We start from the raw sequence: 24,445 nt of genomic DNA, 5'->3' as shown, positions 1-24,445 counted from the left end.
CAGAGTTGAAGCTGTCTGCACAGTCTTAAAACTTGGCCCTCTTTTGCATACATTTTACTATCCATATTTTAATTACATAATTGCAAATTATTTCTGCTTTGCTCCCAAGTTCATTAAGTGCATGGGCTGGATGTTGAATGATGCAGGGTTGTGTAGTGAATGCATATTTGTGTTAAACAGTGCCATTAGTGTGCTGGGAGACCTGTGAACAAAAAGAGGGTGCATGAACTAAATACTGTACATTTTCTTATGACTTGGCCAAACCAAAGATTTTTACCAGGCCACCATAATGCATATATGCAACTTAATTCCCTGCCAGATTTCAAGTTTCTCTCCCAAACCCCTGAGGATTTTTTTAATGGCAAATCTTGCAATTTTCTCTCTATCTATCTTGTACAAAATGTCTCAATCATTTTTGGTCAAATTAAAAAAAAAAATATCACTCTCAGGCTGAGAACAAATATGGAGGATTTTTTTCCTGAAAGATAAAAGTATGGCAACATTTATCAGTATCTAGACAGAACCCTTTATAATGGATACACTGACAACCTTAACTCTAGATGTTACTTTTGGTCCACTTAAAACGTTCTGCAGTATAAAATACCTAATTAGCATCATAAAATGGTCATGGAAATGTGGTAACCCAGACAAAAATCTACTTGTCTGACCTTTGCCACAACTAGGGTCCCTTCTGGCTTCAAAATTATATCTATAATCAGAGGCGATGCTAGCCCATTGGGAGCCCTAAACAGGAATATTTTGGGGGCCCCACCCCACACACAACACATAATAAAAAAAACTGTCCATAAATTACATAACACATTTTTGAGTGATTTTCAAGACCCATCCGCATCTTGTAACACTGAAACAAACACAAAAAATTGAGGACCTTTCCTCCTGCCCCATCCCCCATTGCATTATGTAATTTACGGACTGCCCCGAAAGAGCGGATATCTTTAGGCTACAGCTCATTTAATTCTCTTCCTTAGATGTTCTCTATGGCAAGTTGCTGAAGAAATCCCCAATGTAAGAAACTACTGGGCTTCAGGAACACATCAAATGTAATTCCCATGAGCTTGGCACTGTATTTGACAACTGGGCTTGACAGAATTACAGTCCCTGTCCTTGGAAAAAATGGCAGTCATGGAATGCCTACAGAAGATAATAGTAGGATATGTTGTCATTTAGAGTTGGAAGTAGTGAAGAAGTGTGGTTTCACAGTCCAGGAAAATATGAGGAGATTTTCTTATGCCAGTAGGTGTGCAGGCAATATTTTCTTGATATGGTTTGTTTAACAAAAAAAGCTAATACTTTCTCTTTAAAATTTAATTTTTGACAGCTCTCCTCCCACCAATGCTCCAAACTTTATTTTTTCAAAAATACTTCTACAATGAATCTTTCCCCACCCTCTGCATAGAATGTTAGCTATATCACTGATATAGTATGTTTCCTAATACAGGAAACACAAGCATCTCAGAAATCAGATTTAAATACGTTGGTCACTATTAATCAATCAGCACTAACCAACAGTTAATGAACAATGGTATATGACTTACCACACATTTCTATTGGTCTTGGATCTGGTCTAAAATGCAGATTTTTTTTTTAATGAAAACTTTGGTTAGTGAAAATTAAACTAATTTTTATTGTAAATTAATATATTTGTCCAAATTAATAAATTCTGATATTGCTTTATTGTCAAAAATTTTATTTAATTTTTTTTCAAATGCTTTGGCAATCACTTTTAGATGCCCTCAAGAAGGGCCTTGATCCTTGACTGGGGCCAGAGCATTACTATTATGCAAATAATAAACTATGCCTCTAATAGTCTTACTCTACGTTTATAGTTGACAGTTGCCCGTTAGGATTGTCTTTAGTCTCTATTTTGCCCATTTGTACAAAACACTTTATTGGTATGGTGTATATACTACTGAAAGCACTTTTACACATGCTTAACTTTAGGCATGGGACTGATCTCATTGAACTCAATGGGACTGCTCCATGCTGAAGTTAATTGTATGCATAGCTGTTTGGTTGATTGGGGCCATTTATTATTTTTTCTTTCCATTAGTTGAACCAGTATCTTCTTTCTGTATGTCAGCTTTCATTTGACTTTCAACATTTTCTAGCTAACCTCTTTGCAAACCTACATTTTACCCTTCCAGGGAGTCAATGTGGTATGGTGGATAGGGCACTGGACTCGGGAGTCAGGAGACCTAGGTTCTGTTTTCAGTTCTGCCACTGACCTACTGTACGCTTCAGTTTCCCTTCCGTAAAATTAAGACAGTGGTACCTACCTTCTTTTGTAAAATGCTCTGACATCTGCAGATGAAAAATGCTGTATTAAAAAAGTTGCAGATTTGTTGTATAACAAGGCAAATATATTATAATCATTCTCTTCTCTTCACTCTCTTGAAAACAGCTAAACCATTTGTATTCAAATGTCCTTTAAAAAAAATCACTCCCATTCTTAGAACAAACCTGCTAAATGTCAGCCAGGAAGGTAAAAAACAGAAAGTGACCCATTAGAATTGAAACACTTCTACAGCCTTAAATAGAGTTGTTGCTGTATGCACCACTAATAGTTAAATAACAACAACCTAGTGTTCCATATGAGCCCTACTTACTATTTAAGACAGCAAAGACCAATTTTTATGAATGTAAGAACCTACCCTAGAGTGAGAAGAATAGACTTGCACAAAGCTAACAGATTTTAAAAAGCATGCCCGTATATGATTTATTATTATTAGCAATATGCTTCTTTGTTTAACCATCTCTAGTACAGCTGTGGTACATAGCAAAAGGTTGAGATTTGGTGGGAAGATAATCTCCAGGTTGTAAATGTGCCTTTGGTAACATGATAGAAACTGGGTTTGAATGTCAAAGTTATATGGCTTTCTAAAATATACTTTGTGCATACACACTGGATTTGTAATGTGACCTTTTATTTGCCTGCCATCATTCTATGGATTCAGTGCCTGTATAAATACCTAGGAAAGTTCAGAGACAGTGCTGGGAAGGTGTGTGGGGAAGACTTCTGCTGTCTTCTGCTATACAATAAGTGTGGGTGTAAATGTCTGGAGACAGGACTCTTCTAGAGTCCTGTCTTTTTCCATACAGGGTAGAAAGGGGTGTATGGAATGAGGCAAGGGCTTTTGCCTCTGATGACTGGTCATATTGAGCAGTACAGAGCATTCCACTGACATCTAGCAAATAGCTGAATATGGTGAAAGAAATTCTTCATTTTTCAATTTTTAAAACGTATGAATTTCCATATGTAAAAACTGAATTACAAGAATGTTAAGATAAAAAGGCACTTAGATGTCAGGAAATGGCAATGTTAAGTTGCATGCAGAAAAATGTACGTAGACAGCGTTGAGGCAGTCCTTGCCCCAAAGAGCTTAAAGAAAGACACAATGCAGCAAGTGAATGTAACAAGAAATAGAAGAAGGATGAAGGAAGAGTAATAAGATCTTGTGGTCCAATAGCCTTACAATGTGCACAACTTTTTGGCTGTGAATCATTTAAGCTTTGAAAAATGTGCCAAACCCATAGCCTATGCTCTCCCTTAACATTCCTGCTCCCAGAAAGTGTCGGTTTGTTGCCTGCCTGTTATTTGCTTGGTTGGTTTTCACCCCTGTATACAATAGACTATTCCCAACTTCCAATCTACTTAGTATCATTATTTCCTTTTTTTTAAATATAAGTCATCCCCACAACTCCTGTAGCTGATGGGTCCCCTCCTCTTTGGGCACTTATCCTAACTGGGACTGGAAGGACACCATGCACCAATGGTTTTCCTGCTCTGTTGCTGTCCAGAGGGGCTAGGTTGGGTCCCTGCAGCTGTCAGGTGCAAGATGGTAGAAATTCTGTTGATCGTATATGAAGTGTATGCTCTGATGTCCCTGTGGTCTAGGTTTGGTATAATGCCACCAGAGTCTAAGCATTCAGTTATTCCCCTTTCCCATACCTCCTGCATCCAAAAGTCAATCTCACCACCCCACAAAGAGTACAGAGTGTCTGGAACTGATGATTCATTGGGGCACCTGGGCTTTTCCCCCTCCTCCAGTGTTGTTGGGGGGGGGGTGAGGTGCGCTGCTGGGGTCATGTGCCCCCAAAGTCCTAGCTCCATAAAAGGACAAAAAGGGATCAACTTGCCCCTGGTGGCAGTGGGTGTAGCTGCTGCATCCAGGAGCCACCTTAAAATGGCCATTTCTGCTGGAAATTCTGTGGAGGGCTTCACCCCATGTAGTGCTCCTGAGAGCAAGGGAAGGAACTGCTGGGGCATTGTGCCCAAAAAGCTCCACAAGAGGGTGCAAAGGGAGAAGCAGAAGTGGGTCTGGCTAGCACCTTGATGCACTGCTGGTCGTGACTGTTGCTTTCTCCTTCCTGAAGGATTCATCACCTTCCACTGGACAATTTTAATTAGATTAGATCATCCACTCTGCCTTTTTCCTAATTGTGGGTTCATTTATGTTGCATCTTATTGTGGAATTTTTTAAATTAATTTTCAAGTTCCTTGTAACTTTTATTTTACAAAGACAAAATCTTCAATAAGCTGTGCCCTTTTCCTGCTTTCTTTCCTAATTCACTAGCTTTATTTTAAACTGCATAAAAATAAGTTGTTAAAAATAAATCTGATTTTTAAAACACTTTAACAGCAAATATCAATGGTCATACATCTTACTGAAATAATGCAGCTAGTTTTTTAATATATGTCCCCATTCCCCCCCCCCTTTTTTTTTTTTGCTTTTGAACATACTTCAGCCTTCCAATTCTGACAACCTACTTTGGGCTTTTTAAAGAGCAAAATTCCATTATCAAAAAACTTGTTAAAAGGCATGAGCAGACATTCCACCTCTGTTCTGATTATGGTGCTTAGAACTTTCCACCTGTTGTCTGCACATTAAGCTAACTCCCATCTAAGTGTCTGCCTTTTACTGCTGTTTGACTAGAGGTGAGATTTTTATTGAGCAGATGCTGTGACAAAAGCAGATGTTTAAAAATACGTTGACGGCCATGGAATCGGTATCGTTTCAAAATGCTTTTGTAATCAGTCACCTCAGGACAAAAGTATAAAGTGTGCTGCTCACGTGATCGGAGTATTATTACTGGTTTTAAACTTTATGTAGGATAAATGTATCATAATTAAGGATTATAAGAGTTTTAAATGATAGAGAATGTGAATTAATAGTTATAATCTCTGATTTCTATCAAAATAGTTAATGTCTACTCCGTTGTAGTATCCCACATTTTTAGTGAATAGAAGTTGCTGTTAGTTTGGTTTTTTTTTAATTCTGTCTCCTTAATATTTCTAAACTTTGCTTACAGTGTTCGCTAGTTCTGAGCCTGTGCCAGGATTCCATGGGGACACCCTGCAGTTAGCTTTCATCAACCTCAGACAAGTAAGACATTAGTTGGTTTTTTATCCTGTTGATTTCCCCCTTTTGATTAGTGCCGAAGTTGTTACAATTCAATGATCTCTCATGTTTTTAGACTTCTCAGTGTAACCGCTGTTGAAAAACAGCAGTTATTTTAGGTGGTATTAGTGGGACTCTTCCCTGTGAGTTAGTATTAAACTGTTTCCCCAGCATGATGTTAGGGGGCACTGTGCTACCAAAGGTGCCATCTTGTGGATAAAATGTTAAATTGAGGTCCTCACTACTTGTCTAGATATCGTGTCACTCTTTATGCAAGAGTATACATGTCGGTGTGCTGGCCTGATTCCATTTCAGGCAATTACCTTCTGCCTACTGAATTACATCCTGCATTTTCAGTTTGACATAGTATTGTTCCCTACTGCCTGTCCTAAACGGTTATGTAGAATTGTTTTACCCTGTTAAACTGCTGCCATATTCCACGCTAGTGATGACTGATTTCTAATGCTATGTCCATTTTAATTTTAAATGTCTTCAGTGATGGGCTCCAAACTCCTCCCTTGGGAAGACTGTTCCACAGATCTCACCATAAGGAAAATTTTCCAGACTGAATCTTACTTATCTTTGTTTCATCCCATTACTTCTGTTTCCTGTTCTCGTTAGGTTCTTATGCTGTGTCCATCACTAACAATTCATCTTCCTCAGTTTTTTTTAACCTGATATTATCTTTTTTTTAAAAAAAGGATTTATCATACTTTTTGTTTTCTTTTGTTTCACAAATATAGTAAAAGTGTTACCTGAATTGTGAAATGAATAGTTAATCAAATAAAGATGGGATTGACTTAAGCACTCCAAGCCCTTTGACAACATTATTCAGCAGTGTTGCCACTTGACAAAAGTCATCTAGAAAAAAGGGGTAATCTAAGAAGGGTTCCATGCCAGATTATCTGTATATTCACAGTGTTTTCGCTTCTGCATAGCTTTCTCACGGCAATCCAAATCTTCTCAAAAAATGAAAATCCTGTTGTAAAATCATTTTGCAGATAGTCTTCCCCTCTCTCATGCTAATGAGCAAAAAACAGGGAGGAGGGGGAGCAGCTTTTTCAGTGATAAAGTTAAAAGGTATAGGGTCAGATTCTAAGATCGCTTACACAGGTTTAATGATACCTTTGCGATCAATGAAGTTACAGTGGTGTAAATCTGGAATAAGTGAGCAGAAGATCAGGCCCATAGCCTGGTGTTAAAGCTATACAATGGAAATGTGATGTCTGTAGATAAGAGAAGTGGAAGAAGAATTTCAGAAACTGCAATTCGATGTGTGGAAATATAGTTCTCCTTTTGGTATTCTACATCAGAGGTCCCGGGCTGACAAGTAGACTTCATCCTTTTGGATTTTTATATCCTCCCTTATTACTAGTGTTGTAGGCCATTAAATGTCTTCCACTTTGTACTACAGTAAGTAGTTTAGTTGAAGGGAAGAGAAGTTTAAAGATTGATTTCATTGTGGCACAACTTCTTTGCAACTTTCATTACCATAAATCCTATAAATCTTTGAAGAGACTACATTTCTTTCAGGAAAAAAGTAATTTTCAGCTGTGCAGGAGCATGGGACGAGTATGTGTGCATTTACTATAGGAAATAAATAATATTTTTGTATGTTTAAGTACTAGTTGTTGAATATGCTAGATAAATACTTATGGTACTGCTTATATATGATTATTTAAATTGTGCTTGGATTAGCAGTACGTGTCTAGAATTCTTTTTATGCTGTATAATACTTCACAGAGTGTCTTTTGCACATACTGGGAATCTACAAAATTTCAGATATTTTATAAACTTCAGAACTTTAGGCAATTAGCTTGTTATTGAGCCTCTAGCTGTAGAATAGTTATATAGCATATTTTGTTTATTTTTTCTTTTATATTTCTTGTGTGTCTCATGAGAAACTCATAGGGATTCAGGTATTCATAAAGAGCAACAGTTACCTTTTAGTAAGGATTTAACACTGTTTTCCCTCTCTTCCTTTTTTGTCATCCATTTCTCTCTTAATAGGGTAGATGACAGTTCTTTTCAAGAAAACTTAGAAAGGCAACATAGCCTTTTTCAGAAACTTCTTATAAAAGGTCATGCTTCTGTTTTTTAGTTTGAATTTGATACTTCTTCATGAATTGTGGGATATGAAAGATAAGGAAGTAGGTCCACTGGTCAGGTTTTACCTGCCCACCCGGACTGTGCCCTGAGGTCAAACTCCTGATATTTGCTGTTCAGTACAGAGGAGTTGATGACAGGTAGGGGCTGATACAAGGGGGAAAGCTTGAACCATATCAAAGCTAAAAGGCAGGAGAATTGGGACTCAGTGAGAGACTGTAGCTAAAAGATGGATCAGCAGGATTGCCCTCTTTTTAAAAAGTAGCTGACCTGTGATGGAAAAGACTTTATCATCCTGCCAATCACATGCTTGCTAATGGAAGCCAGTTATTTCAACAACAGCTTACTCCCTCTGTGTCGTATCAGGACAATGTATAAGATTAACAAGGATAGGGCAATGTAGTATTGGAACACTCAGCCACAAGAAATAAATCTAACTTATAAGGAACCAGCTTTGGAAGAACCAGGAGGATAACGAAGCTTACATGGTTACTGTGGGGTGCAAGGAGCGGACTGGGGAGGTCGCTGCTTCTAAAGAGCACACTGAAAGTGCTTTCCTCTTAGCAACTCCTGAGCCGCTATCTCTCCCTGCCAGTAATAGTTCTGAACAGTCAGGTCCCAGTCCTCACATTGCAAGCCCAGTTCCCCCACATCCTCTCCACAGCTCTAGGAGAAAAGCTATCAAGAAGAGCTGCACCTAGCAGCAGCAGCTTTCTGCAGTCAGGTCCCATTCCTCTTCCTGATTGTGGTGCTCTCATTGTCTTACCATGACCTCGTACACCCCCACCAAAAAAATAACAACTTTGTTCCTTAAGGACCATGTTTTTTCCACTCTACTTAGATTCCACTCTACTCGACTCTACTTAGATTCTCGTACCATTTCTATCACAATGGTATCTGAGCAACTTCCAGCAGTGCATTAAGTGACCAGCGTGTGTTGAACATGGTTCTGTCATTCTCCCTTTCTGCCTTCCTCTCTCTCAAGGGAAAAAGTTTTGTGTGTAGATTTTCTTTTATTTTTTATATGTTTTTTACTTTTGTATGCTGTACTGTGTGTGTTTATTAGTGAAGGTTTGGCAAAGAAACATGCTTTGAACTTGGAATGCTAAGTGATGAGGTTTGTAGTGGTTCTTAGGGGATTTTTAATTTTTTTATTTAATACCATTGCAAAATATTTGTATAGTCATTCTTTTAAGAATAGAAGGCAGAGGACAGGATGTAAAAAAAAATGGTTAGTGAGAATGGAGCAGGAAGGAAATGTGGACTACGGGTTGCATACTCTTCTTGCTAAAAGAAATTATGAAAATATCTACATTGATTGTTGTTGTTTATATAGCTAGTAATGTGTGCTTAGCATTTTATAAAACCAAAAAGAGACAGTCTCTGTCCAAAGGAGCTTATGTACTAAGACTGGACATTACACTACAATGATAACAGCTAAGGGAAGGTCAGGGGTAAGTGAAAGTAAGTGTTATGTGAAGATCATGGAATTGTTTATCTTTGTAGGCAACTTGTTGGCTAAAGACAAGGAATCACCCCTACATGGAGTGGGGGCGCAAATCAAACAGGGAGATCAGTAAAAGTCAGCGAGAGCCAATGGGGTGATCAACGTGGAGGCTGAAGTCCCGAGGGTGGGGGAATGGAAGGAGAGGAGAAAAAAGGAAACCAACACTGCTGAATGAGGATTTAGGAGACTTATATAGAACAGCAGCCCTGATGCCAAATGCAAATGAGCTGGATCATGTGTAATTTGAAGAAAGAAAGGGAGTGGCAGAAATGAAGGGAAACAGGTTGAAAGGACAAGAATAGGAAATAATAATAATTAAACCTTTCTCCTTTGCCTGTTAGGTGGGGATTTTCAGGCTCATGGACTCTCCCCCACCCTGCAGCATGTCTGGTTATTCAGAGAAACCTATCGCTCCTGTGTAGTCCTACCACAGGCTGTTACATAAAATGGAATTGTGCTTGTCTGGCTTTCAGGTCAAGGATCATTGCTCTGCCAGGGAAAGGGGTTCAGAGTCTGGTGGGTAGCAAGGGTTTCTCTGTCTCTCTGCCCTTCCCTCTCTCCATAGACTGGTGTCACTGAAGTATAAGGAGCACTTCAGGTAGTCCCTGCCCAGAACAGAGGCACATAAGGGCTCCATTCCCCACACAGCCACACCACCTTGGGATTATAGATAGGTGAAAAATCTCTTCCCATGTTCAAAAGGACTCGGGCGTGACTACATGGGATGTTACTCTGTAGCAAGCCCAGGTGTGAATCTACAGCGCACTAGCTTAGCTAGCTGCACAGTAATGTCCTGTGTGGACACTGCTACAGAATACTAAAAGTTCCATAGTATGCTTTTACATCCTGGTCTTTGAAACAGTAGTACATCAGGCACCCTGGGACACTGTGCTGTAGCACTGTCCACACAGGATGTTACTGCATGGCAAGCTGGGGCACTGTAGACTCTCATCCTCGTTTTCCATGCAGTAACGTCCTGAGTGGTACTAGGTCTCTCCTGAACTTCTGACATGGGCGCTAGGCATCCTGAAGGAGAAGGCAGGCATCCTTTCAGGTTCTTAGGGCCATCTAGCGGGCTATTACCACAATCAAGGTATTTGTACCAGTGCCCCTTCTCAGCTGAAAAGAACCTCCTGACCTTCTGAATCAAGGATGCCATCTTGGTCCCAGACCTCAACGGTCTGGTTATAGTTAATAGCCTGGACATTGGAAGAGAGGTTTAGTTCAGCAGGGTTTTTCCATTAATCTCACTAATACTTTTTGGTATCCAGACAGAATTCAACCAGGAGATTTTGTTCTTTGATTTGATCAAATTATATATTTGGTGTGAAACAGAAAGCTCTCTGGGGTAGGGACTGTGTCTTTATTTGTGCAATGCCCAATGCAAATGAGTCCTGGCCTCTAGATGCTACCATAACACAAATAGTTACCACAAAGTTCTGGTAATTTCACCTAAACTAGAGTTTTTCCAGGATGGTTTACTGGAGTCTGACAACCAAGCACCATAGGAAATTGGCTACCAGACCTAGTTGTGTTCTTTATGCAGGTGCATCAGGATCCCCTCTGCATATCATCATGTGTCAGGATTAATCAGAATGACAGATTAGACACACCTGACCTGGTCAGTTGCCATTACCTTCACAATGCTGGGTGTTGAATTAGTTCTTCTATCCATGCAAGAACCACACTAGTGTTGTTGTTATTCTTATAACTCCAGAAACCTTACTGTTCTAGGTATGTTCTTTCCACAATTACAGGGAAATAGTTTTCCTCCCATCATTTTGTTTCAATCCTTGGCACCCCTTTGGAAGGCTGTGACATAAATGGGCGTTCCTAGCTCTCTAAAGTTATATGTCAAGCATATGGCGTGTGTATGTCATCTCATTCTAGCCAAAATGCAAAAGCCTTAGAACCTTGAAGTTGCAGCAGGCAAGATGTTAAAATACTGCATGAGATGGCTCACTAGGCATCTGGGAAACTATTTACAAAGAAGTAGTGAAGGCTGCCTTTACCAGGTCTGTAGAGGCATTGTGGGAGAAAGTGTGTGAGCCTCATCTGAGGAAAATTTGCAAAATAAGTTTCCATTCCTCTGCAGAGGCATCCATTGGTAGGAAAGTTCTGCTGGGTTGGTTCCCAAATAATTCTTTAAACTATAAAGCTCTTGCTTTGTATGGGGGTGAATTTCCATTTCTGCCTATTATTTATTGTACTTTAATAATAATTAAAACTCTGCTCATCCTTCCCCTCCCTTCTTCTGTGAATCACTGCTCACCATTTGCCATTGATTGAGGAGCGAAGCTCTGCAACCAAATGAGAAATTTTTTATCTGATCATTATCTTTCTATTAGCAACTTCTCTTCTCATCCAGCCCATCCTGGTAGTCTGGTAAATGATCAGAATACAATTTGTAAATACTGAAAATTTTGTCTAAAGGGAGACGTGGACACATAACTATCTTTAGGTTATTTATATATTCTGTCAAGTTGTTTTCTTAATGCTAATAATCGGTTGCTGGAGGGTTTCTAAACTTTGGAAGAACACTTCTAAAGGCCTGAGGTGAAGGGTGGGGCATACACCTGGAGCCTCCAGAAATATTGGACTATCTATGAATTCCACAGGTAGAAAGAATTGATGAATGAGGGGAGAAACTGCTAACAGAAACTTATCCGGTAAGAAGTTTCTCATTCTTCTTCAAGTGTTTGTTCTGGTGGGTGCTCCGCCACCGGGCGTGCACTCGCCTGTGCATTCTCAATTGAAGACTGCAAAGTAGTGTCTGCGGGCCTGGGCCTGTACAGAGCAGCGTCCCACACTCTGACAGAGAACATATAAGGGAGGTTTAAGCCTGCCTCCCCTCAGTTCCTTTTCAACGACCAGCTTGACATGCAGAGTTCTACTGTCTGCTGTATTCAGCTTCATAAACTGCTCCAAGATTGAGATAATTCCAGTACCATCAATATACTTTCCCTAAGCCTCTGGAGCCCTTTAGGAGAAAGGCCAGACCACAGAAACAGAGGTCTCCACTTAATCAGTCCCTCCCTCTAAGAGGCACTTTTGACACCTTGGTCAAGGGCATCAAGCAGTCCTCTCCACCAGATCACGTATTGTGTCACTACCTCCCATTTGGAAACCGACTAGCACATTACCTACCTGTCTAGGGAATACCTTATTTCAGATAAGTGGATACTGGAGGTCTTCAAAGTGGGCTACTCTATCCACTTCCATTCTGTTTCTCCTTCCCATCCATCCCCACATCCCCAGTCCTCTTTCGGGACCCTTCTCATGAGGGGTCTAAAACAAGAAGTTAATTCTTTCCTCGTTCTGGGAGCAATAGAACTGGTCCCACCACAGCTCATTGGAAGAGGATTCTATTTCAAATACTAATTTGTTCCCAGGAAAGACAGAGGCTGGAGACCAGTCTTCGACCTCAGGAATTTGAATGGCTATGTTCTAGCACAATATTTCAGAATGGTGACATTAGTTACCATAATTCCGTCCGTAGATCCAGGAGACTGGTTCATTGCCCTTGACCTACAGGACACCTAATTTCATGTAGCCATCCCCCACTCCCACAAATGTTTCCTAAGATTCGTGATAAGGACAGATCACTATCAAGTTCTCCGCTTCAGACTCTCCACATCTCTGGGGTACTCACAAGTTTCTCTCACTGTTCCCATATATGGACCACTGGCTTCTCAGAAGCTGGTCTCCCCAAGACGTCCAGTCGGCAACGTCCAGAGCATTAGCACTATTCCATTGTCTGGGCGTCTGCATCAGCTACAAAAAAATCCATACTAACTCCAGTGCAGAGAATAGACTTTATAGGAGCTACTCTAGACTCCACAACAGCAAGAGTCAGCCTACCCAAGGAGAGATTCTCCATTCTATCCAACCTCATTAATGTCAGCATTACAATGCAGCCCATAAACCCCAGTGAGGACATGTCTACAGGTCTTGGGACACATGTCAGCCTGCACATTTGACTCCCCACAGAAAGATGCACCTTAGATGCCTCCAGACATGAATAAGAACAGTGTATACCCCAGACAGACACAGCCTCTCCAAACACATCAGTGCCTAAAAAAGGTGTTGGACTGTCTTGTGTGGTGGAAGGACCCATGGAAGGTCTGTATTGGAACCCCATGTTTGCATCCAGCGCCTTTGAAGACCCTCAAATAGATACATCTCTATTAGGATGGGGAAATCACAGCACAGGAAAAATGATTGGCACAGGAATCAGCACTCCATAGCATTATCCTGGAGCTGAGAACAGTACAATATGCTTACCAACATTTCCTTCACACCACGCAAGGTCACTCAGCGTAATACTGGACAGCAATGTATCACATCAACCCCCAGGTTAGAGCAAGATCCCAGTCCTTACGTGAAGAGTTGCTTAGGCTGTGGAACTGTTGCATCTCCCATCAGATAGAAATATTAGCAATATATCTACCAGGCCTCCATAATACAATTGCAGACTCCCTGACACTTCTGGCAAGATCATGAATGGGAGCTCAAAGACTCTTTCTTCCATAGCATCTGCCAGACCTGGGTATACTGGAGTATACCTCTTTGCCACTCCAAACAAAGTGAAATGCTCCACTCCAAGGGAGGTTACAACCAAAACTCTCTGGGGGGATGCCCTGATAACATCAGGGCCCTGTCCCCTTCTTTTTGCTTGCCCACCTATACTGTTAACCCTCTAGACCTTTCTTAAGCTGCACCGAGAAGGAGTGAGAGCTAGCTTCATAACACCTGCTAGGCCAAGGCAGGTGTGGTACTCAAACCTTATCCACCTCTCGGAGGTAACACCCCTCAGACTTCCTATCACAAATGACCTATTGAGGCAGAACTCAGGGTCCCTCATCCATCACAACACCCCGCTCTCTGAATCTCAGAGACTGGTTTCACAGTCTCTCTCAAGCATGGAATTGACTTTTTGGATAGAGTTTACTCAGTTTATCCAGTAAAAGCCCAATACTTGCAAGACTTACCTCCAAAAGTAGAAGCACTTCCAATCCTAGTGCTCCCTCCCATCTTCTCAATTCTTGGGAGTTCCGCTATCCAAGATCATGGAGTACCTATTGGAATTAAAAACAGAGACTCTCTCAATGAGCTCTATCGGAGTACATCTTGCCACCATCACAGCCTTCCACTCACCCATCCAGGGCTTCTCAGTCTTTGCCCACTGCACAGCAACCAGATTTCTTAAGGGCCTATACAACTTGTTTACTCCTGTTCAACAACCAGCCCCTGCAGTGGAACATCAACCTGGCTTTAAACACCCTCCTTTTAAACTGGTGGTGACCTGCTCCCTCCTCCACCTCTCCCTCAAAATTTCATTCCTAATTGCCATTACCTCAGCAAAGCAAAAGAGGGAGCTATGATTGTTCATGGCAGACCAACCATACAGCACCTTCTACACAGATAAAGTCATGCTATGTCCCCATCCTCGCTTCCGCCTATAGGTCTCCTCAGAACATAATATTAACCAGGAAATTCACCTACCAATTTTCTACCCAAAACCTCATGCCTGCAGAGAAGAATCAAGCCTGCATTCATTGGATCTCAGAAGGGTTCTTGCCTTCTATTTGGACAGGACTAAATCATTCTGGGCCTCTCCCAAGCTATTTGTATCAACTGCAAATAAGATGAAGAGCTAGCCAATTTCCACACTAAGACTGTTCAGCTGGGTTGGGTTTCATCTTGACCTGTTATGAAAATGCTGGGTTGCGGCCTCCTCACAGATTAACAACACATTCCGCTAGAGCTCAGTCCACATCTGTAGCTGTACTGAAGGATGTTCCCATAACAGAAATCTGCAGGATTGCTACTTGGTCTTCTGTCCATATCTTCCCAAACATTCCAGTGTCTTTCCTGCTCCTGGAGATGACACTGCTTTTGGTGATACAGTCCTTAAAACTGTCCTGGATTTACCTCCTCAGCACCCAGCTCCTCACTGAGTTACTGCTTCAGAGTCTCCTACAGTGGAGCACCCATCGGGACATATTCATGAAGAAGTAGAGGTTACTTCCCTTACAGTAACTTGAGATCTTCGAGATGTTTTGTCCCTGTGATGCTCCACCTCCCCCCGCTTATTCCCACCTGCTGTGAAGTTTGGCTTTGCAGTTGAGAAGGGAATGAGTGATGGTGGGCTCGCACCTCCCTACATGCCCTCGTTCAGAGCATGAGGTGCTGCTCTGCAGTCTACTTTGCAGTCTGGTCCGTGTCAGCTGACTCAAGCTCGTGGGACTCAGGCTGCTAGGCTATAAGATAGCAGTGTAGACTTCAGGCTGAGGCTGGAACCCAGGCTCTGGGATACCGGAGTGTCTGGTTGGCTCCAATTCAAGCCCAAATGTCTACACTGCAACCTTATAGCCCCACAGCCTGAGCCCAGCTAGCCCAAGTCAGCTGATACTAGCCAGCCAGGGATGTTTTATTGCAATGTAGATATACTCATAGTTTCAGTATTAAGTATTATGTGCCCCGTACTGCACTTGGGAAGAAGTGCACATGTCTAGACCGTTTTTGTATGCACTTCCCCCAAAATGCAGCACGGTTCATTCTGCAGTTTGTTGGCACATCCAAAGAAACAAGAATGAGAAGTTAATTTTCAACTTTCAGTCCTAGATCCGAGGTGCCAATCAGTCAGTGCACCTGAGATTTGTAGGTGTGGGTCAGGTCAGCACTTTGCCCTTGAGGGAGGAGCATGCAACAGACATACAACACAGTTTAATTTTTTTAATTGATTTATTTGCTTTACAGAAATTTTGAACCACCATATTTTTGTTAGTCATATCAGAGATCCAAGCTGTGGTTAGAAAAAACAATCCAAAAGAAATTTTCCTAGCCTCAGTGATGCCAAAAAAGTTGTCATTTTTATTAGAAATAAAAAGGTAATTTTTAGTGAACATTGCCAAGCTGGAGTTTAAAGAGAGAGCTCCTTAATTCCTCATTAGCAACCCTCTGATGCATCGATGCTGTTTTGTTTTATGCAGCAACAGGATAGAAGCATAGAAGACATGGACCCCACAAATGCCATTCAGACCCGTACTCATATAATACACTAGGGAATGGTATACACTCACAGTGATGCTTAAATCTTACACGCATTGAACTTGAGGAAAGTGTAGAGCTCTTCACAACGAGGGAGAATCATGCTGAATATTTAGTCCACAGATACATATTTATGTAACTTGAAAGAAAAATTTGTCAATAGTAGATTGAAAAGGCACAACCATAGTATATATATAAAAAAAAACCCAAGCTGAAAACTCAAAGGACAATGTAAAACATTCCCAACAAGCTTAATTAAGTAAAACCAGTAATAGACTTAAACTACTTTGAGTTCAAATTACTTTAATAAGGGTGTTAATTACTAGGGGATTAACATTGCTTACATATGATAATAGACATAGTTGATCAATAACAGATGAGACTAATATGCATTTAAGAAGCACAAGAATCTAGCACAGATTACTTGCTCAGAACGGATAATATTTCAAAGTGGCAGGAAAACAGAGGAAGAAGGACAGAGGCAGAAGTCCCATTTTTAATACCTTGGTGCTCAGGTAATGAGAGCCAGGCTAATTCTTGCAAAGTTACATATTACATGTCCTTTCCAATCACCCAGTGTAACTAAACAATTAACAAGAATTGAGACAAAATATTGTTTTATCAAGATGTGTCATCTAAGTGATGGGAAGAAGGCTTTTCCAAATAAAAGAACTAAGATTTTGCTGTGAGCCCCAGAGTTTGCTGAAATGTTTGTTAATACAGTTTAATAGCTATGGACTATAGAAGTAGACTTGAAATGGTAGGTGGGGAGGGGATTAAGAAATCACTGAAGATAGTCAACCAACAGCTACATTATCATACCTGGACTAGTGGTTTTGGCTTCACTTACAGTTTGGCTATTATCAATTCCGAAACCAGTGATTTTGGCTGTACTTGCATTCCTGGTCCAGCGGTTCCCCGGTCTAGTATAGTTTTTTCCTAATGGATGCAACTTCATCAGCCAGAAAGTAAGTGGTACAGGCAAACCCTGGATTACTGTAATGTGCTTCTCATGAGGCAGCCCTTGAGGAAACTTCAGCTAGTACAGAATGTTAATGAGTTGATCACACTGTGCTTCACTGATGTCACTGACTTCTGCTTGGTTTGTGGGTGCAATTTAAGGTGTTGATTTCTGACCTATAAAGTCCTTTAAGTTTTTGGATATGGTGTGTGTTCCCTCATGGTCTAACTCAGATGTTGAGATCAGCTGGCACTTCATCTAGTGGTTGACATGGATTTATTGGCTTTAGTTTACCTACAAAGAGGTCTCAGTGAAAAGCCTCCAATTTTGGAATTTGCTCTTGGATTGACAGAGCCTATGTTTGTTGACCTTTAGGACATATTTCAAGGCTTAGACATTTACCCCAGTTTTCTCCAAAGGTTGGGTTGAGCTGGTAGGATTTCAGTTATCTAGCTGGTGGAGTCTTTAGTTAGTATTATTGACATTTGGTCAATCTATTACATGTTTTTAAATTTGTATGGATGTGCTTAGAGGCACTACTGTACCATAGATGTGCTATATAAATTGAAAAATAAATACCAAGTTGTTGTAGACAATATTGCTCTGGAGCAGAGCTTCAGGGAACAGATTAAAGAGACAGTCAGAGTGAAGAGGCAGAATCTGACCTCAGTGATGTATTGTACTAATTTTGGTGCCAGACGTTGGAGGCTTTGATGGTCATCTAACATAGGAATCCACAACACTGGACCATGTTACTTACCTCAGTGTTAGTCTTTACATTATTTCTTGTATTTAGATTTACAGTTTTCTGAGTGCTCAAGTTTATAGAGCCAAACAAAAAAAGTAAAAAAGACTCACCACCAAAACAAACTACTTCCCTTCACTGACTGCAGAGCCCCAATTAACCTCTGCAGAAACAGATAAACTCTCTAGCATATCCAGAAGGTCAATGAACTCTGTGGGGGTGGGAGGGCAGGACATTCCAGAGTCAAGAGCCCCCTCAAAGAAAATGCCTTAAAGAATCTGCGTAGACACCTCATCAGCATCCAGTGCTAGGACAGTATCATCGTGAACCACCATAGCTAGCGCAATCTCAGTATTCTTCCTAGACACAACTCCATTTTATAGCTTGGTCTGGTTTATGTGACGTATAGTTTGGACTGAATCTGAAAAATCTTACTGCATAATAATTGGAAAACTCCCCACAGAAAGAGATACTCAACTCTGTCATGAGATGTGAACAATCCATATTAACCAGACTGTTTACCTCTTGGAACAGTTCTGCTGATTGGGACTTCGCAAATGGAAGTGAAGAAATCCTTTTTTGCCTCCTACACAGTCATAGTTTAAGATTTTTAAAGCTTCTTATGTCACAGTTGGTCACATGAGAACTGGACTTCCACAAACAATGCTTAAACTGTCTTCCCTTTTATGTCATTTTACCTAGCCACATTCTCAGATCATAGCTATGTCTTCAAAACACCAAACTTTCAATCCCTAGAAATAACCTGACTAGAGTTTCAAGCTTTACACTATGATTATTGCACTCTTGGGCAAAACACTTCAGTGTTCAGTTCTATAGTATAATATATTCCCTTTGTAGATTTGATGTTCATGTATACAAAGACAGATTGGATTAGCTTGTTCAAAATGGTATTTTTCCAGACAGTTTGACTTTTTGTTGGTAAAGAGTCTGTGTAACCTAAGGTTGTAGATACCTAGAGAGACCTACATTGATAATGCTGAAGTTAAGGCAAAATATATGCCCAAAGACAATAGTTCTTTGTTTGAGGGGAGAGTCACATAGAACCCATTCACTGGATATGCTAGCAGTTCCCAGTGGCTAGTAGTAAGATATCCAAATGGCATGCTGACAGTGTCCCCCTCTTTGAAAATAATGGATTATACAGTGAACATGACTTGTACTTAGAAACAGCATATTCCAGTTACACCAAAGTTTAGACAGCGTTTAGAGAAAAACAAAGTGGTTCTGATTAAAATGATGGATTTTATTATTCCTAGATAGCAGCAGCCGTAAACGCACATTATCTAAAAGGTTGAGGCACATGACACAGTTTTAATACAGATACAACAAATGTTATTAAAAGAAACTTCTGTTCCATATGTATAATATGGCACTTTTCAATCTTCATTTTTCAAAACAAGCAAAGTATTTATGATTAAGCCAGTTTTAAACCTGATGTAGTTAAAAAATCAACTTATAGTAAAATATAGCTTCTTATAGAAGAATATAGCTATATAAACCCAATGTAGGTAAAAATTCACTCTCCAGATCAGATATTACATGCTATATTTCAACCCAAAATAGAGTTTATAAACCTCTGTAAAAAAAGACAACATAAAAGTTACAGCTTTAAATTCAGCTATAATATTGTAAATGTTTCCTGATATTTATAGCATGTAAGTTAGATTTTGAAAACATTGTGCAGAACAGAGGTATAAGTTCTGTTTCGGGGGGCTGTGCACATAATTCCCTACATGATCTTTGACAGCGCATGCCTTTGCGTCATAAGCTCAAAAACTGGTGAATGACCCTGAAACGTGCATAATCCACAATTTTTCATCCACCCAAATTTTATCAGTGACATAGTTTTAGGCTTTGTTTGAAGGGACTTGGTGTACAGGCTAACCGACTACGCAGGAACAATTTGGCCAGAACCCCTGCCCTCTGGAGACTGACTGTCTGCCAGACTGCTGCTTTTGAAACTCTTGTCTGTTTCTAAACTCAAAAGACAGTGGTTTTTGTTTTTGTTTTTGTTTTGCCACTAGTCCATTATTCTTTAATGATGAGGAAGAAGGCACTTTATAATAAAGACTATTTGCACTGTAATTACACAGATCTTTGTATTGTATTGCTATATTATATATTGTAGTGGCCCGCCTACTTATATTTGCTTCAATTACTACTTCACAGCGATTTTTTTCAGGAGACCTTGTCTTCTTAAAGTATTAATGGGATTTGCAAAAGTTGTAGGAGCTGAATTTTTTTCTGGTTATGCTAACAGAGCAGCAAGCTTGTTCACATAACTCCAACAGCATGCATTTTTTTTCTGCAGACAGTCCTAAATTCATTTGAAGTGTGAGGTGTATTTGTGTTTACTCGTGAATGTAACAAGACCAGGCATCTCACAGAATATACCTCAAGGTTCAGATTTTAGGAAAGTATTCTGCCCTTTGGGAGAATTTAGGTTATAAAGGATTAGTTTGAACTTTTGGCTTTTTTCTAAGCAAAACAACAGTTCCCTCTGGTTCAGATGTCATAACCTCTGAGTTTACATATTATACACTTACAAATGTGTGAGAGATTATACCCTAACATTCAAGATAGTGACAGCTACTATCTTCACTTATGGACATAAATTTGAAACAGATGTAAGTATTTAAATGTAAAAGTAAGGTTTCATTTTTTGGTGAATGTTTGAATGTTCTCTTAAAGTACAATTTCTAAATGTAATATTTAAGTTTTTTGAAAACCATCAAACTTAAGTGCAGTGCTCTAAAAACTGGAGACTCAAGACATTGCCTTTCTAACACACAAACTGCCCTGCTTTTGAAAATCTAGAAGTCAGTTTTCAAAGCATGCCCAGGAATTTACCCTGCGACTCCCATTGACACTAATGGGAATTGCATAGCTAACTCCTGGCACATCACTTTGAAAGCATATTCCTTAGATGGTGAGCGATCCAGAAAAAGGGTAGCATAAACTATAGAGAGACATTCACTGATCGAAAGATCAATTTACACTTTGAAATATTATACTACTGTGTGTTATTCCTGTTATGTGATCAGTGAGAGGATTTTAAAATTCACCACATTCACAAAATAAGTCACCAGGAATAAATAAAAAATGCTTTGGCAAGTGGCAGGCAGACTTGCTAACCAGGCTAAAGTGATATTTGTCAGCATTGAAGAGATGAAGTGATAATTGGAGCTGTTTGGTGCTGATATTATTCTACAGTTAGTGAACTTTTTTCTTGTTCTTAGCAGGTTTAAGTTGCATATCTGTATTTTTAAACATTTTTGTTATTTATTTGGTGTAAAAAAATGTCCAGTTCTGCTTCCTTTTGCTCCCATGCTTTTCAGTTCTCTTGTAGAAGGTAATTTCATGGTGTTTATGCTTCAGCAAATATGGAAAGGATACATTTTGTGAACTGACATTATTTAGTGTTTGAAGCTTTTTTCATATAAAACCTGAAAATGTTGTAACTGGAGTTTATTAATTATTATGATTTTATTATGAATAATGATATATGTATTGTACACAAAAGCATTGTGCTTGTTTATATTTTATACCCACTGACTAAAGAAGACATTATTATTTTTATTATTATTTTATTACTTGTATTGTGGATATGCCTGTAAGCCACAGCTATGGAGCCAGAGCCTCATTGTGTAGGCACTGTACAAACATAACAGAAAGACTGTCCCTTCTTCAGACTTTACAGTCTAATGGGGCTATAGTAACAGTTCCACTGAGATGTTCCTGTGATATCATAAACCATTAAAGTTGTGCTCAAGTAGTGTGCATAATTATCGAAAACTAAGGAATGTAATATAGAAGATGGATACTGTCCCTTACTCTCCTGCCTTCTTCAAATACTACGGATGTGGCTAGGTCTTTGAAGCGCCTCCAAATCAGCTATGCTTTGAAAATACTGCTTGAGCTGAGTTGAGTAAGAACAGTATATGGTGCACATTTGCTGGGGTGAATCTCTGTAATTCAGGGATGTGACGTAAATACCAAAGAATGTAGTTGGAATCTCATAATTCATAGATCTGATATCATACTGAGAAGATTTTTTTTACACAGTTCACAGAGTAACACTAGTAATCAAATCCTTACTCACACAAGTAGTCCTATTCACTTCAGCAAGCTCTTTTAATAAGTAAAAAAAAGATTTTGCCTGATACGTTTAAAATGTTTGGATTGCAAACATATTCATGTGCACATTCACAGTGCAAGGGATTTTGTTTGTTCTAGAACAGTTTTTCCTTACACATTTATGCAATGATTATCAACATAGTATCATACAGTGTTGTTGGTGTAGAACGGCTGGTGTCATCCACTCCTGTAAGGTCTTCGTTTTGTTGAAATATTTCCTATATAGTCTGCAGAGTTGTGGATCCTTCTGAATGAAGGACAGTGTTTTTATGTAGACTGTAAGCTCTTTCAGGCAGGGACTTTTTTAGAGGTGGGTGACGTGTGTACATTGCCTGACATGATCGGACCCAATCCCTCATTGGAGCCTCTAGGCACTACCACAATTAAAATAATAATAAATGTGGTGTTAATATACTCGCAATACTTACCTTAATTATTTAAAATAGATATATAATTTACAACAATTACGTGCAAATATTTAGATGAAAAGCTATAGATCCATATTTAAAATGCACATATGTAGTTAATCTGTATTCTCTGTTCAAAAGTGTCTTAGGCTAGCTCATAATTGTATATGCTCAAGAGCATTATTTTCCTGGAAGAGTTCACCCAGCCTTTTAGGTTCTGGGGTTTTTTAATTAAAAAGGTCACAAACCATTATATCTAAATTTCAAAGAATTTACCAATTAGCTGTAGTCTGCAATGCCCAGCAGGTGGCTTTTATACTATTAAAAGGAGATTGTTTCCATCTCTGATCAAAGCAAAAACAAAAGTAAGGAAAATGTTAAGTATTTTGTTATGTAGTGCAAACCGTATGGGGTGTAAATTATAGGTAAATTGTGGTTAGGGGGATTAAATTGTAGCATTGCAGGAAATATTTTCTTTTGTACATTTTTAACGCTATTCTCCATGAGGATTTTAATGGTAATAATTAAATATCTGTTTAGATTACTGATTGGCTAAGAAGATTAAACAGCTTGCTGTTTCTTAAGATGAAAATGTGAGAGTTTTCAGTAGTTAAAAGTAAATATAAATGCACTGACGTAGTTTAAAGCATGTATACCAGTATTAATGTCAAATTAGAGTAAACTGGGTAAGAATTGATTTTTTCTCAAGATACTGAAAAGGTTCTAATTTGCACTTTTCAATTAATTTAACCTTTCCAGATTTGTACCTACTTAGAAGAATGTTTGTGGCCTTTTGACCCTTTTGTTATCCCTAACTCAGAAAGGCTTTTATTCTGTAGGGCTTAGGTATAAAAAAATAAAAAGGAACGTTAATGGCATAACAGTCCTTTCTGATCACCCTGTGTAAGATGTTTATGCAAAGTGTCAATAGAAGCAATTGGCCTAACAGTGTGACAACCTACTTTGCTTGGAAATGGGCTAATCTCCTGTTTGGGTTATCCAGAGGTCAGGTAGGGATTTCTTTTTGCACTCCCCATAGTGCATGGGTACACAACTCATAAACACTCTTGAGAAGAAATTAGAGTCTACTGAGCCCTGATGAGTCACAGTTAAAATCCCAAGAATATAAGTCTCACAGCTTTTTTTAATTAATTGAATCCCCCCCATCTCCTTTTTAGGTTTTTTCTTTTTTTTTTTTTCTTTTAGCACCATACCAAACACCGTACTTAAACATATACATATGATACTGACCCTCACGGAAGTTCTACCAGTATCATTATCTGGTGCTTCACTTTCATTTTTTTCAAGTAGACATCATGCCACTCCATTCTGAAGTTCATGTGGAAACTTACGTTAAATCACAGTTTTTCAGTGTTACAACTGTTGCCCTGTCACAGCAGGTTGGAACTCAATAAGCGCTCAGGCAAGCATGGCAGGCCATGAAATAGGCCTTGGCGGGCTGCATGCTGTGAACTCCTGCCTTAGTGAATCAGCTTCTGTGTGTTTTTATAACTGCCTTTTTTCTCTGTTAATTATGCCCCAAGGCTGTGGAAAGACAGCATTTATCTGTTGAAACAGACTAAGCAGCAAGTGTTCTGACATGTTTATCAGGCAAATTGTACCTGACAAAAGGTAATTACACATGCAATCAAGTCTAGAAGTAACTGGGTGATTAGGGGTTAATAAACTGTTTAGCATAAGAGATATCCTTCTTGTGTTCAAAGAAAGTGGCTAGAAATGGTATAACTAAAACCAAAACAGTAAAAAAATAACTTTACTTTCAGTATGTGGATTTAAGTTCACAAAAATCAAAACAGGCTTCTAAAGTAGCAAAAATATGCAACTCGTCTTTCTCACAAACTCTCAAATAGTTTGTACCTAGCTGGGCAAGCCAAAGCTATTTGTTGGTACAGTTGATAGCAAAACACAGAGAAAGACACCATTCAATCTGTACCCCACTATTTAGATCATTTAAAATTATTCTAGAATTACTTCAAGAGAAATTATCTGGTTTATTATCAGCAGGAGAGTGGGGTGGGGGGAGAGAAAACCTTTTGTAGTGGTAAACACCCATTTTTTTCATGGTTT

General features: G+C 39.4%; 1 protein-coding gene across 4 annotated transcripts in view; it reads left to right on the top strand.

Moving 5' to 3' along the window:
- EXOC6 (exocyst complex component 6) overlaps positions 1-24,445 on the top strand; it is a 175,810-nt gene that overhangs the window by 137,275 nt on the left and 14,090 nt on the right. For all 4 annotated transcript variants that reach the window (XM_074959080.1, XM_074959079.1, XM_074959082.1 and 1 more), the window contains one exon: positions 5,332-5,405. In XM_074959080.1, the coding sequence (XP_074815181.1) occupies positions 5,332-5,405 (74 nt within the window). The remainder of the gene's footprint in view (positions 1-5,331; positions 5,406-24,445) is intronic.

The sequence above is a fragment of the Natator depressus genome, chromosome 7 (genome assembly GCF_965152275.1).
Source record: "Natator depressus isolate rNatDep1 chromosome 7, rNatDep2.hap1, whole genome shotgun sequence".
Taxonomy (NCBI): Eukaryota; Metazoa; Chordata; order Testudines; family Cheloniidae; genus Natator; species Natator depressus.
Note: the sequence above shows the minus strand (reverse complement) of the source record. Positions and strands in the feature narration are given on the sequence as shown.